The sequence below is a fragment of the Porites lutea genome, chromosome 6, assembly GCF_958299795.1.
Source record: "Porites lutea chromosome 6, jaPorLute2.1, whole genome shotgun sequence".
NCBI lineage: Eukaryota > Metazoa > Cnidaria > Anthozoa > Scleractinia > Poritidae > Porites > Porites lutea.
The window spans coordinates 31,102,366-31,118,772 of NC_133206.1; the positions used below are offsets into that span (position 1 = coordinate 31,102,366).

At 40.0% G+C, this 16,407-nt stretch overlaps 1 protein-coding gene across 1 annotated transcript; it reads left to right on the forward strand.

Moving 5' to 3' along the window:
* The first annotated feature begins 6,720 nt into the window (after positions 1-6,720).
* Positions 6,721-12,754, forward strand: LOC140941690 (uncharacterized). The gene is made up of 7 exons (XM_073390703.1): positions 6,721-6,802; positions 7,446-7,508; positions 8,124-8,372; positions 9,636-9,788; positions 10,586-10,819; positions 11,957-12,106; positions 12,580-12,754. Exons 2-7 carry the CDS (start codon positions 7,454-7,456, stop codon positions 12,648-12,650), a joined length of 912 nt encoding a protein of 303 aa, XP_073246804.1. The 5' UTR covers positions 6,721-6,802; positions 7,446-7,453; the 3' UTR covers positions 12,651-12,754.
* The last annotated feature ends 3,653 nt before the right edge of the window (positions 12,755-16,407 follow it).

Below are 16,407 nucleotides of genomic sequence, written 5' to 3' on the forward strand. Positions count from 1 at the left end.
CGACTAATGCCGGCATTTATTTGTTACTATATATAGTTGTTTGTTACTCCTGCTGTTAGAAAAATCACTTTAACAAAAGCACTTCGGAGTGAAACACTCTAAATAGGTCTTTAGCTGGTATTTCTGTATAGACACTCTAAAGATTAGTATCTTCTATAAACGGCTTAGTGAATTGAAAGAGCCGTAGCGAAAACATAGTGATCATCACTTATTGACTGAATTAAAACCAATCATTTTAAGCAATATCCTCAGTGGTGTGCAATTATATCGCCTTGTCTACCCTTCCCGTTATCAGTCAAGAATAAACCAATCACCGGCAAGTCAAGTGTTAAAGAGATATTTATGTACATAACCCTCGTTATTAAAGTTGCTAAATTATATTCTTGCTGTTTCGATGATAAGAGTCAGTACGACTATACATTGTATCTCAAGTTTATTTTCCTTTTTATAACTATTATCTAAGACCGTAAACGGGCCAAATTTTCAAACAGCATGGCGTGATATTTTATTATATTTCATATGTTCTCAGTCAAAACAGTTCAGAGTCCGCTATCTCTTTTGTTAAAGACTGATCTGTCTTATCAATACCTAGAGGACAAAAACAACTGAAATACAAAAGAAAGGGGTCTTCGGTATTGGTAAACAAAGACATTTGGTATTATAAAAAAGCCGGTCTTAACTTCTGGCAGCATTTTTCTCAATGAAGCACGAACGATGTGCGTGGCTTAATTGTTCAGTACGTACTGTACAGTTCAATCAGCGAGAACGCTCCTCACTTTTTAAAGTGTTCATCGCTTCATTAGCACTTCTGACTTATTAGATCGTCTAATTAGCTACATTTACCACGCAAAATAACAAGCGAGTGCCGTGTATTGGTTATCAACAGTGGCTGATAGAAAGTATTTATCTGCGCTAGGTCCCTCAGTTCGAGACACTGAGTTAATTTTGTTCGACCACAGTTTACCAATATTAACCACTTAAAGGAACTGTTCTGGAACTCACACAAACTATATTGGCACAGTACATACTTGACAGACTTCGAGGGCTGTACGGGCAAATGATAATCACTTTCTTGGTCCTTTGTGTTTGAAACGGAACTTTGTTTGTTCAGCATCAAGTGAAGTGTACACAGCGGGTTATATTAATATCGCACATCATGCGGGCCCGGCGTAAATTGAGTTTGCCGGACGAGGACTTAACAATGTTTAGGAAGAGAGCGCTTACGGATATAATTGAACACGAAGAAGGAGGGAAAGCGGAATTGGAACAGGACGAAGCAAACATAGACAACAAAGAAAGCAAAGGTGAAGAACAAGAGGAGAACGAACTACCACAGATGCATCAAGTTATCTTGGATGGCAACACAGAATTGCTCAAAGAACTAATTAAAAGTGGTGCGGACATAAACGTTTTGGATCCAAGCGGATGGCCTCCAATGCATACAGCTATTCGCGCGGGAAAAACGGAGTGTGCTGCTATACTTATCAAAGAAGGTGCTGGAGAATTTTATTATAACAAACAAAAACAAGACTATCTTAAACGCCTTGAACGTTCCCAAAAGGGACGAAAGATATCGTACTGGAGGTGAGAAGACAAAAAGAACTACAGAAAAGAATTGAAATGTAATTGTTCATGGGAGTCTACGATAAAATGCTCTACGTGTTAACTAAAGACCTGTACAGTGTGGAGTAAACATTTTAAAAAGGAATTCCGGACTAAATCGGACGCGTGCCTGCGATTTTTACTTTGTATATACAAAGAAACTGTGATAGTTATAGAATTGAAGTTCGTAAACATCTGATTGTTTATTGAATTTGTAATGATTTGGTGTTCACTACCGCGAGCAAAAATGTTAACTATTTTTCAGCTGACATTGTGGGAAAAGCAAGATTTACCGATAACATTTCTAGGAAAGTATACGTTGGTCTCTAAGCAGTTTCTTAAAGCAGATAAAATAGCCTAAAAAATGGTGTTAGATTTTACCTTTGAGGGAAGTGAATGTGACAAATGTACGCTTGACTGTTTTTAATCATCCATGCCTTCGCCCACTCAAAGACAGTGACAAGTATAAATCATGCTGTCTACAGGAAGTTTTTGTAAAAACCTAGCGGAAGATTTTTACAATGCTAAAAGAACGTTTTACCAAAAAAAAACAACAACAACAACACCTGCAAACAGTACGCTGGTTAATACAAAAGATCACATGACTTTTCAACTCTTTTCAGGATTGTACACAATAACTTTCAAGTAGTCAGCACGCCACACAAACAATTTTTTTCACTCAAAATAACAGGAACAAAGGAATATTGTTTGTTTAAGCTTCCTGACCTGAGGCAAAAGAGGCTGACCTAGTAGGAGAATTTAAGATCGGCACGTAGTTATTTATGAAGTCGCGATTTGGTTATGTCGATATAGTAGACCGACAGTAAAAAAAATCTATTAAAAATAGTTGAGGTTGTAATTTGGGCGATTAACTTCTTAATCCCAGATGCTAAGTTGATTTTCGCTCTAATCGTTTGAGATTAAAATATTTTGCATGACAAAGCGTTTAACTTACAAAAGATCTTTTGTCTTGTTCGTTTTTGTAAATTCGTCAGGTCTTTGTACAGAGATACAAATGTATAAAAGCAAATAACATCGGACTGTGCGACACTGTCAACTGTCCGGTACTTGAAATTGTTTCTTTTTGGCAAACATTTTAAAATTAGAATTTAGAATTATAAACAAAAACACAGTTCTTTCGAGAATAGTTTTATAACCCGTACGAATGTAGCGAATTTGCGGTTTCATTTGAATGATTAGCGACCATTTGCTTTGTAAAACAATTCATATGTGGGTTGAGGACAACGCCTGTTTCATTTGGTAAACGCCCAAAGATAAAACAAATTCCATACAGCTAAGACACCCTCTCACTATAAAGACATCAACAACTTTGCATCAGACTACAAGGGTCCTTTACTTTTCCGGTTCTCACAAAGAAAAGACAGGAAAACATGTAATATCCGGGAGATTAATATTCCTTAGTTCCGCGAGAAGGCGCGCCGTATACGTGTAGAGGGTGTTTCGCTAGATCATCAGTGTCTTTGAGGGAATAAAGGAAAGCGCGCTACTGGAAGACCAGTAAGCCTACGGTTGGGAATGGCTGGGTTGGAAAATAAATAACTGTATTTATTACCTAACCACCAAAGAAATAACAGGTGCGCTTTGGCCTTTGGCGCGAAAACATAATCTTCACACGTGAAAAGATCATCGTTGCTATGGGTACATGATAAATTGCGCCTAGAAAATATAAATTGAAGTCAAATGGTTTGGTATTTCGCAAACGAGTGAAATGTTACATTTTTGAACACGACAAGGGAATTCCGTCTCTCCAAGTGGCCATGTAAAATCCTCTATCAGTGAACGGCTGATCGAGTGCTAGCCATGGAAAGATATGTTTGCATTGTGCTCCTGCAAGGTTGGTAAGATTGCGAGGGTTAGTACTGTGTTATTTGAAGCATAACGGATACAGAACCTTACTCAAGAGCGTAACTAAGGGCCTGTTTACATGGAGGTCGGGTACCCCAGGTGTGAGGTAACCCGCTTTGGTGGGGTAACCCGCCTGTCCATATAATCTCTCATTTTAATTTAATCACGTTTACATGATAGGTGAGGTGACCCGCCGCATGTTACCTCACCTATCTGGGGTCCCCCACCTCAATGTAAACAGTCTTTAACTCGAGATGAAGAGGAATAAGGGAGTAGAAACGGGGTGTTCTTTACTAATCCATCATTTTTTCGCAGAAAATGTCGTTATTTCATTATTACTCCCCCAAAAAGATTATAGTTATAGCTAATTATTCCAACTCTAACATTTTCATTATTTCATATTCCACCACTAAAAAGGGCATTACTAGATTATTCTACCTCGAAAACTTCCCATGTTCTTTTTCCACTATTCCTCTTCAGCCGCTGACAATACAAATGGGTAAGACAGATGGACGGGCGGACGGACGGACGAACCGGAATTATGAATGGTGCATGGATGGATGGTTGGAATTGAAAAATGATATGTACCCTGTCAGTTGGAATGGTAACATTTGGTAATAATAATAATAATAATAATAATAATAATAATAATAATAATAATAATAATAATAATAATAATAATAATGATAATGATAATGATAATAATAATAATAATAATAATAATTGTTTTATTATTCATTCTAAATAATTCCTAGTTTAAAAAAGACCAAAACATGCTTACCGCTATCGATAATCCGCGATAGTGCATGTTTATCGGCAAGTTGAGGAGATAAAGGGTTGTTCAGCAGATATTCTCCAAATAGCAGATGTCGTCTTTCGAGTTGTCTTCTTGCTGTTCTTGCTATGTTTTTAGCCAATAGTTTACCTATTTCTTCCTCGTGAAACGAGTGAAATGTTTCGCTGTTTTGTACTCACTACCAAAACAATTCAACCTCATCCCCAGGTCTTTTCGGTTAACTGTTCTATAATCTGGAAATTTTGCTGCACCATTGACGACATTTTTCCCATGTTGCAAAAATTCTTCCAAATTCGGTCGACAATAGCTGGTTATCATGAATTATGGGTGGGATTTTAGCCAATCAGAAACGGAGAAATATTTTGAATGAATAACAATATAATAATGAATTATTATTATTATTATTATTATTATTATTATTATTATTGTTATTTTAATGATATAGTTTATTAAAATTTTTATTGACAGAAAAAAAGTATATAGATGATTATCAATAAATAAAATAGTATTTTACCGCTATGAGGTTTAAAATTAAACCTAGAAATGCAAGCGATTTACATTTGTTTCATATTAAATAATTGGCTTCAATGATAAAAGCTTGATGGACGATTAAAAAGACCAAAGTACTTTCTGAAACCTCAACTAAATTTCTAAAAACATTTTACGGTTGTGTTCAGCCTATGATCAAGCCCATTATTTGTGCTCAGGAGAGGTTTGGTTCGTCTTAAACATCATGTGAAAATGACTCGGAATTTTTTTTATTTTTTTATTTTTCGCACTGGTAATAAATGATTTCCATATGCAGACTATATTGTCGACACGTTTTGTTTAAATAAGAAAAGCAATAACAAAAGCAGTCTAAATATAGTATATTAGAAAGATTGTGATGTTGGCTTCACTTCCTCATATCTAAAAATCATTTACTTGATGCAATAAGTCTTAAGAATTTCCTGACCCTTTGAACGCGTTTATTTCAATCATCCATGAGTCTAACAACAATTGAACCACATCAAATTGTGACTGTCTTTATTGAATGAGCCTTGTAATCATGGAATGTTATATAGGACACCCTTTCTCTAAATTAAAATTAAAATTATCCTATCACTTTATCATCTATCGGGGCTTTTGTCTGAAACTTTGTTGTGTCAGATCATCCTTTCTTAATCAAGCTTAATAACCGCCGGGATTAGCACAAGGCCTGTAAGTCTTAGAACAAGCAAAAAATTAATTATAGGATTACAAAAGAGACAGCTTCATTATCGACAACATTGCCCTTGGCAATAACGCTTCAAAATAACGACATGTCCGTAAAGATCACACTATTTGCCGTTATTTCTTCTAGAATGTCAACTGCACTGAATAAAACACTTTCACGGACGAATGGTTATAGTTAGTTAGCGTCAATCTGGGAATCATTTTCCACTTAAAACCGAAACCTCAAACCTCAAGTTGCTTTTCTCTTTGCTGTTTTTTTATTTACGTTTATATTTCTCCCCTTCCATTAGGGACTTTACTCTCAAGCTAAAGAGCTCATTGTATATTCCTCGTTAGCCCCGGACAATACAACCAAAAGGCCATATGGTTTCTTGGAATGAGTTAGACGGACGAACGGACGGACATAAGGAATATGGATAAATGGATGAATGGACGGACGGATGGACGGATGGATGGATGGATGGATGGATGGATGCATGGATTGATGGATGGATGGACGGACGGACGGACGGACGGACGGATGGATGGATGGATGGATGGATGGTTACAAAAATCAAACTTTTGTTGCCAGAAAAAAAGTATATAGAGGAGAATCACTAAAGATAGATAAATACATAATTATTTAAGGCAATGAGGAAAGACCAAAGTAATTTCAGCAACTTTAACTAAATTTATCTTGAAATCTAAAACCGGCTTTCACTGCTACGTTCAGCCTACAAGCAGGCCAATTATATCTGCGAGAGGTGCTTCGTCTTAAAATTACTTGGAAATTTGTCATATCCACTGGTAATAAATTATTTCTAAATGCAGACTGTATTTTTTGACACATTTTGTTTAAATAAGAACTGCAATTACAAAAGCAATCTTTATATAACTATATTAGAAACATTGTGATGTTGGCTTATCTTCTTCCTATCTAGAAATCTTTTCACTCAGTGATTAATTGGAAGCCTTAATTTTTCTCGGCTTTTAGTCGAATTTACCTAGAATTTCGCGATCCTTAGTGAAACTTGGTGAGTTCTCCATGAGTCTGACAAATTCGGAACATTCTATAAAATTGCAACTACCTTATTGGTCATAATTGTCTTCATTGAATAAACCTCGAAGCTATAGGATATTAACCTTTATCCAAATTAAAACCAGAATTACTTACCATTTTATCATTAGTCGGAGCTCTTGTCTGAAACTTTTATTGTATAATATCATCCTTTCTTAATCAAGTTTAATAACGGCCAGTTTTAGCTCAAAGTCCTCTATAAGTCTTATCTCTTTGGCGAGTGAACACGTTTCATTGCCGCTGCAGCTCTTCCGATTCACGAAAAAGTAGGTATACCGAAAGCATTTTCTTTCACTAGGTGGTTAGGTGGCTTTCTATAATTTTAAATAAAATAAACTAAACACATTGAAACTATTTTTAAAGGGCCATAAAACACCGCAAAACAAGTCTAAAGCCAGCGGTTGTGGTGTTTCAACTTACAGACGTTACAGTGAGGAATATCTCCCACTGCGAGTGGTGGTCTGGTTTTTGAGAAGATTTCTCAGTATTTAAAAAGAACCGCAAGATCGGTTAGTCTCGGATAAACCTTTTAAGAAGGACAAAAAACATCCGCATATTTAGGTCTTAGAATGCATGCTTTTCCTGAAAATACAGCTAAGCGCATTTGCAGTTTACAGTGAAAACGAATCAAGGTTTCACAAAACAGGATGATTGCGTAACCCTACAAAGCATGCAGGGATCACGCTCCTCTCATCCTTATATAGGGGGCTAAAGTGGCGGATTCAGGGAAGGGCCCCGGGTCCCCACCTTACTTTTAGGGCAACTGGATTGGATAATGGTAAACAAATATGAGCTAGCAGGGCCGTGTGGAAAGATTTCACTCGGATGGCTAGGGATGATTACCAGCTCAGGTAAGCAAGTAGGTAAGTACTGTATTCTTTAAATAGCTGTCTCCTTTTTCCTTTGTAGCAACGAAGATGATTACTCTATCTGTGCTGGTCTTTATCATCCTGCTTAATGACATCAGAGCTGGTAAGACTGATCTTCACTATATATGGTCTCATTTACCAACTAAGAACGTTTCATGAGTCATCAAATTGGAATTTGAAAATGTTTGTTTGAGGAGAGGGGAAATCCTTAGTACTACGCTGGCGAAAAACAGACCAGAATAAGGGCATTCTTGTGCCAACCTTTCTACTCTCAGTGGCCTATCTACGAGTAGTTCCACGGACGATCAAAGGAAGCGAGCGCGCGTGAAGTCATCACCTACCACACCCATATTTTCTCTTTTTCCCTTCGCGTGATGCTTCTTCTTGCGTGAGTCGATTTCACGAACCCTTTCGCCCTATCTATTACTACAGCCTGGGGAAAATAAAAGTCTTCTCGTGGTCTAGAAATTCATTGGACTAATAAGACCTTCTAAGAAATGTACCGACAGTCAGCCGTCAAGGGCAAGAAACGCATAACCACTGAATTAAATGGGTAGCATCACAAGAATTCTAGGAGAGATGGAGGAGTAACAGGACACTTAATTCTGCTGGTGCTTTCTAGTCAATTCATCCCAAACTATTGTAAATTACCTCTAGTTCACTTAATTTTTTTGCCAGAATTTGAGCCTAATAATCTCTATTTTGCGAATATATCTAGCGACCAACCTTTGCGAGGATCCTGAAGGGTGCGGTGTATTGTTTAAGCCTCTGGGCTGCTTCAGAGATAGACGAAACGACCGAACACTTCCTCACTACATCTACAACGAACGCGACAAAAGTATTGCCAACTATGGAGGGCGGCTGATTGACTGGGTGAATTGGGGAAACTACCTCCCTGGATTCATCTGTCGCTGTGCCCAGAAAGCAAAGGAACTGGGTTATGACTTGTTTGGAGTGCAGTTTTATGGTAACTTTTAGTCTAGCATGTTCATATTAAGAGAATTACTCAACTACTCGACAAGCTCTTTGTCGTGCTTCAGACAAACCTCCGTGGGGCAGGTCCAGGATTTTGACTGCAGGGGGGCGTTCTCCTTAGCTACATATGTAGCTTCTTTTGAAGATAAGGAGAGGGGAGGACGAATACCCATGTACCTCTCCTAGACCCGCCCCCTTCTCTTTCTCTTCACGGACATACATGACAAGTTGGTTTCATCAAATTAGTTGAAACTTGATGCTTTCGCCATTGCCCCTACCCTGCGAGCAGAGGCCACATTTTCGCTGTGTGAGTTGTCGTGCGAAAAGTAGCCTCTGCCGACAACCGTTCAAATTCGTCCAGAAATCTGGACGAATAAATTTAAAAACGGGTTTTCTCCCGTTTTTGACCGGTTTAGAGCATTGCGTGAGTCTTGCGTAGCGGATCAGGGTTATTCCCGCGAAACTCGCGCCATTTAACGACAGACCTGAAGATTAATTTTGCTTGCGAATCGCGTGACGAATTTTGCGCATGCACGATAGAAAATTGAACGGTTGTCGGTAAAGGCTACTTTTCGCACGACAGCTCACACTGCGAAAATGTAGCCTCTCCTCGCAGAGTACACTGCCCCCCCCCCCCCCCCCACCCGCTTAGGCGCTTTGTTTTTCACACTTGGTCAAGAATAAACGCAAGCGGGAAACGCGAGTGACTGGTGACGAAGCGCACGGGTCCATGGGAAGGAGAAAGAAGAGGGGGGAATCTCGCCCTTTTTCTCCTTCCTATCTTCCTTTGCGCGAAAATTTACATTCGGCATTTGCACGTCTCCCGTAATAATACACCTTGTTTGCCCGCCAAAATTTTGCATAAGCTTTGTTTTCATTTCTCCTGGGTATTACAGCCGTCCCAAGAGAAATTGAAAACAATGCTTGTGCATAATGTTGGGGCGGGGGGGGGGGGGGGGGGGGGCAAACAAGGTGCATTTTGGGAGATGTACAAGTGGTGAATTGAGAGAGAGACGTCTGGGAACGAGCCGGCTTCTTTCACCACCTTCGGCAGTACTGGCTAGTTTATTCTGTGGAAGAGCTAAAGCTTCAAACTTAGTTTTTAATTTTTATGCGTTGGCCTGAATTTAACTTATGAACCCAACTCCGCCAAAAGAACTAGAGCCACTCCCACACCACACACGCAACTTGGTTTCTTTAAAACTAACCCGTTCATCTTCAAGATTGATTGAAGTTTTTTACATATCTAATTCAGGTGAATGTCACGCTGGCAGTAGTTCGTCGCATCGTTATTATCGCCATGGTAAAGGGAGATGTAAGGACTGTATTGGAACGGACCGCAACGACTGCAACGAAAGGAAATTTTGTGCAGGACAGGCGCGGCGTAACATGGTCTACAAAATTGTTGGTGAGCTAGGTTAACTACTTTTTTACACAAATGGGCTTGGCTAGTATCGCTTTAAGAAAAAAGATCTATGTGACTTTGTGTGGTGTTGATGTAAAATCTACCTAAAAGTCGGACGCGAATCTATAGCTATCTATCTATCTACCTACCTACCTACCTACCTACCTACCTACCAATCTAACTAACTCCAGGAGCCCATAGCCATGTGCAAAATAGTCGGAAGACACTTTAGCAAAATAACAGGTTTTCTTCCTTAAATGTGCCTCAGCGGATCCTTACGATTAGAAATTGTTTTTCTCCCTCCGATCTACTTGTTAATAGTTGTCACTGTAAGTTCTGAATACCATCTTGAATGATTGGAATCGTTGGGCTGCTTTAGCAACAGAGAGAGAAAGTCAGTTGACGACTGCTCGCGCAAATCAAACCACTGGCTTGGCCAATGGCAGAGCGGCAAATTGGGTACCGGAAGTCGAGTTCAGTCCTTTCCGCGCGCTTTCCCGTCGTCAAATGACGTTCCCGTTCTATTGCTAGATCAGCCCGCTCGTTATTGATATAGGGGGAGGGGTCAGGAATCATGCGGAGTCTGATAAATAACAACCTCGGTTCCAGGATCCTCGCCTACAGTTCCCCTCTCTCGCTCCGGGTAACGAGTAGGAGAGGACCCTGGGAACGAGGTTGGATAAACAACCGGTTGTTGGCTATTAAATAAATGAATAAATCAATATCTTTGTCCTTTAATCAACTGATAAGTTAAGAAACAAGCTTCGAAATGTTTTCTGATTCGGCGTGCGAATATTTAGATCTTTGCAGCGTCAGCTTTGAGAGGATTGGATGTTTCAAGGATAAAACAGACCAGCCACGCCTACTTCCGTCGTATATTCTAACCGACAGAGATGAGCAGATTCAAAACCCAGTCTTCAGCGGTCAACTTATTGACTGGAAAAACTGGTATGAGCATCTCCCGAGTTTCGTGTGCCGCTGTGCACAACAAGCGCAGAAAAAAGGATGGAGAATCTTTGGGATTCAGTACTGGGGTGAGAATATTTTACTGAACTAGTAATAACATAAGCTTACGGGGTGAGGGCGACAACGCTCGAAGGTCAAAACGCTTTTATTCCAACGCGGCTGTACTTTGCGTAAGTTCACGTGATAGATGGCCAAAACACGCATGATCAAATTACGAGTGATAGAAGGTCCAAACGCGTGTGATCAAAATGTGATCAGATTGCCCTCTGTGCATTGCATTCATCCTTAGTGGAAGTCTAAACGAAACTGGCTATACGTACTGTGCATGCGTAATAGCCACCCGGAGATTAGGATTGCGGGCTCTTCTTATCGCCCGCAATTAAGCAGTAAACTAGTAATAACCAAAGGTTAGGGGGTGCAGGCGAGAACGATCGAAGGTCTAAACGCTTTTGCTCCATTGCTGTGCTTTGCGTAAGTTTCACTTGTAAGAAAGGCAAAACACGCGTGATCAGAGTACGAGGGGTAGAAGGTCGAAACGCGCGTGGTCAAATTGCGTTTTGTGCAATCCATTCATTCTTAGTGGACGTCCAAAAGAATACTGGCTACATACATGCGACGCATGCGTAGTAACAACCTGGAGATTAGGATTGCGGGCTCCTCTTGTCGCCCGCAAAAATGGGAAGCCACACTTAAATTTCAACTTTCTAACTAACCAAAGTCTTACGAAGCTCCCAGTTACAACAGATATGTATCGGTGATCGAAAAAAAAGAACTGCAATGACGAATATTTACTTACGAATACTTAATCCTTATGTATAGATTTCCAGAGCTAAAAGCGATGCTCTCGTTAATATCTTTAGTTTACTCAAACAAAATATAAAATAGTGTAATGCTAAGCGGCGACGGCAACAAAAACAGCCAAAAAAATCAGCAGGTCTAATTAGAGAAAAAAACAATTTTGCACGTGCAGTACACTTTTTATGTACATTTCTTTGTCGTTGTTTTGCGCGGGTGCTTGAAATGCAAAATCTCACCCTGGCTTACATGAAGGGGTGGACGTACGTACGGACGATTTACCAGTAACGCCTACCCTTTCTCAGAACCAAAATTTCTTGGATGCAAGGGTAACCAAATTTTCTTACCCATGGTGCTCCGCTGCGCGCGGTTTGCGCGCGCGAGAGCTCCGCTATCATTTCTTTATTTAGGTGAATGTTGGAGTGGAACCGACGATTCCCCGTTCTTTTTGGAAGGACATGCGCGACGGGGACAGTGTGCTGACCAGTGCTACAACGATTGCGGATGTTCCACTAGGTTTTGTGCAGGAAAAAACTTCACTAACGCTGTTTATGCCATAAGTAAGCTTCTTAAAATGCTAATATAATCATTAAAGTTCTCCATATACGCTGACCTTTAATTCATCATCAAACTACTCCCAAACCCGCCATGCTCAAAATTATTCCAACGACCCACCCTGCACTACAATTGCGAAAATTCTGTTGGGAGTGGGTAAATTGGGCAAGTTTGCAGAAAAGAAAAATTTAAAATACTTCTTGCGTTTTTCCGGCAAGAAACTTCTGGAAATTTATCACTTGGTGTTTTGAGATCCGCTAGTGAAGAAAAAAACTTGTCGAAACTGATGTGACAAGAATTCAACGACTTTTACTCAGTTAAGGGAGCTATACTGTGGCTATTATGGCGAACGAAGTGGGACGCGAGAGAATACGCGAGTAAGCACTCGTCTCCTTTCGCTTATGGCTCTCGCGTGAATTCTCGCAACTCTCCCATCGCTCGCTTGCTATTTGTATAAATTATTTGTATTTTTTCTCAGCCAGTCGGGATCTTGTTGATGGAGGAAGCGGGATGGCGGGTTCAGACAGCATGGTATACGCCTTTGGATAACTTCACGAAGAAATTCACGTTGAACGGAACGGAACAAACAGTACCGAAACGAAAGTAGAACAACGCAAATGTTAAATTCCATGTAAAAGGTATAAATCAAAGTGAATAAACTGATAGCAAAAACTGCTCAATCCTTACTTTTTTGGTACTGACAAAAGATTTTTCCCTTCTTCCACTCCACAAAGCACATGTACAATGACACTAGGGTGTGGTTTGGGTGAATATGGCCTACGGGAGACCGGTCGTTTCGATACAATTCAAACAAGGGTACCCAACGACTGTTTTCTGTGAATTATCTGTTCGGAGAAGTAAATATTGCCTAGAATTTTCTATTGCTTAAGGACGGCTAGAAATTTCTAGATGACCGTTCCATTCAAGTACAATTTTCGAAGCGTATCCTCTAAGGTTTTTGGAAGTTTAATTTCTCACATTTTACTTCCCTTGTTAGGCCAATTTTCGTAGAAAAAAGAAACCTGAAATTTTCGGATCAAAAATATGATGGGGAGAGGAATAAGAAAAATTTTCACTTTCGTAAAACGTTAAATTGCAGCTAAAATTTTCGAGGAAATAATACAGAAGCCCTTGTAATTTCGAAAAGACTAAAGTTCCCCTAGTATGACCGAACAGATACAAATTTTATAGCCCCGCTTAGAATGCATTTCTATTCATCTGAAAGTACTTTGGATAACCTGAAAAGTGTTTTCAATGTATTTAGGAGGAAACCATCGTTGGATGCCCGAGATTCAAAGTCTTTTCGATGCAAACTCAAGCAGTGAGATTGCACTAAAATTTCAACCACTACAAGTATAGTTTGTGCGAGAACAAGGAAAACGTTGGGGATGAGTATTCTTCTTTCTTTAAGCCAAGTACGTAAAAATTTTTACACCTCAACAGAATAAACTTGAATCGAAACGACCGGTAACCGGCCTACATAGCAAGCGTTTCCGCGCGAGTTTGTTGAGAAAGTTGGGACGAGAGGAGAAAAGAGGACGCTTAGGGTGAATAGTTTCTTACAACTCACTGTATTTTGTCAACCCACGCACTGAGAAGGTTCCTTTGATCACAGGAGTGAGGAAAGCATCTCTATCAAAACCCTTTGTATTACATTAACACCCTTTTCAGTGGTCAATGAACTGCTAGCATCCTTTGCGTCAATGCAAAACGCTCCCATGGTCCATTGCGTGATACTCCTTGATCGCTCGCAGTCGCGTTTTCCGTTTTTCAACCAAACACTTAAGATGCCTAGGAACGAGATTTCCTAATCGCTAGGCCTCATTATTGCGCGCGGCTGATGCGTTTCGAGTCACGTGGTCTGGGAAAGGTTTTGAGTCTCCTGGTCATTCGCCTCGGTTATGTAACTGACGTAACCAAAATGAGTTATCCGAGAAGGCCTAGGAATATGGTGTACCATCTCCGCCAAAAAGCAAACTTGTAACTCAACATCCAACTTTACCGTTGTCAACATCGGACTTTATAGTCAACATAGAACTTTGTTGTTATCAACAACGGACTTTACAGTTGTCAACATCGAACTATTGACTCAACATCCGACATTACAGTTATCAACAGCGGACCATTGGCTCAACATCGGACTTTAGTTGACTATTTGTAACTCAACATCCAACTGCACAGTTGTCAACATCGCACTATTGACTCAACATCCGACATTACAGTTATCAACAGCGGACTTTGTCACGTCAACAAAACAAAATGTTCGACTTTGCCAAACGCCATGTTCGTCTTCGTAAAGTTCGATGTTGAGTTCTCTTCGTGCGTGCCAAATCCGCCGATAATTATGGGATTGCCAGAATGACGTCACTATGGCAAAGCCTCGCTCTCGTGTGAAAAAAGATGGCGGACTTGAGGAGTGTTATTGACATGTTGAATGATCTAGTCATGGTTTCGATTCGATTTAGGGATGGACCATTTTATTATGATATTTTTTTGGCCGAGGGGGGGGGGGGGGGGGGGGGGGGAGTTGGGCAATTTTTTTAACATGAATTTTTTTCCGTCTTGTGGCTGTGCACTAATTTTTTTCCGGGATTGTTCCAAATTTTTTTTTTCTTTTGGTTCGTTGCGCAAGTGAATTATCTTTTACTACTTTTGCTGTGCATGTTGGAATTTTATTTCGGAAATTGCCCCAACCCCCCCCCCCCCCTCGGCCAAAAAAATATCATAATAAAATGGTCCATCCCTAAATCGAATCGAAACCATGCTCTTTGCAAAGCAATCATCACAATTTTGGCCAGCGAATTCATCACCTGCGTGTACGTAGCAGTACTTACACAATGTGAAAAATACTATAATCTGATTATTCATATAGGCACTTCCATCACCGGCCGCCGTGTTTTTCTTACCAGTAACACTAAGACCAAAGACAGCCATCCTTCTTTCCACTGTTCGCTTTCCCACTCCAAGAATACAACTTATTTCCTGTACTTTGAAACCATGTTCCAATAAAAATGCGAGATGATCCCTGGAGATCTCAAATGATGGCCTACCACGCTGACCTGACGCAGAACACGGAGGATAGTATCCTCCACTCGCATTCGCGGAGCTCTCCATAGCAGCAGCAGTTGAGTGAAGAGTACCGATCGTATCAATAATGTCCTGGTCAACGTCGAGGCTGACCAGCATTCTCTTTAAGAAATCGAGTCGCACAACAATAACCCCAATTTCAGATACATCGGAGGGTGCATCAATTCTCGAGACTAGATCATTCAACATGTCAATAACACTCCTCAAGTCCGCCATCTTTTTTCACACGAGAGCGAGGCTTTGCCATAGTGACGTCATTCTGGCAATCCCATAATTATCGGCGGATTTGGCACGCACGAAGAGAACTCAACATCGAACTTTACGAAGACGAACATGGCGTTTGGCAAAGTCGAACATTTTGTTTTGTTGACGTGACAAAGTCCGCTGTTGATAACTGTAATGTCGGATGTTGAGTCAATAGTGCGATGTTGACAACTGTGCAGTTGGATGTTGAGTTACAAATAGTCAACTAAAGTCCGATGTTGAGCCAATGGTCCGCTGTTGATAACTGTAATGTCGGATGTTGAGTCAATAGTTCGATGTTGACAACTGTAAAGTCCGTTGTTGATAACAACAAAGTTCTATGTTGACTGTAAAGTCCGATGTTGACAACGGTAAAGTTGGATGTTGAGTTACAAGTTTGCTTTTTGGCGGAGATGGTACACCATATAGGAAGACGCCTTACAGGGAATAGGCAAGGAACGAGGCAGGCCAATGAAAGTAGAACAATGATTAGAATCTTTGGCACTGATTTCATAGAAGTTAATATATAGATTTAGCCAGGGCTAAAAGCGAGGCTCCCATTAATAAATTTATAATTTAAATCAAACAATAAACTTGTATTCCACAATTCAGTTAACTTTAGAGCACATTCGTGTGACTTTTCATGGAAAGGCTAAGTGATTTTACAAAAAATAATTTGCAAGCAGCCCAAGAGTGAACCAAATCTCACATCGAGTTGATAGCCTCATAAGTACACCCAAAAACTGGCAATCATCTTCGATCACATTTATTAAGAGCCATGATGGCTCATGATCGCCTTAGATTAATTAGGCCTGGAAAAAAAATTCTGGCCGAATTTTTTGCGTTCGACAAGTTTTACTTTACAAAATCTTGCCAACAAATCTGGGTGCGACTGTAAACCAACCTTTTATATCATTTATACATCACATCTGAGGTGAAACAGTACTATGAGGCACTGTTTTTATCATACAGACCT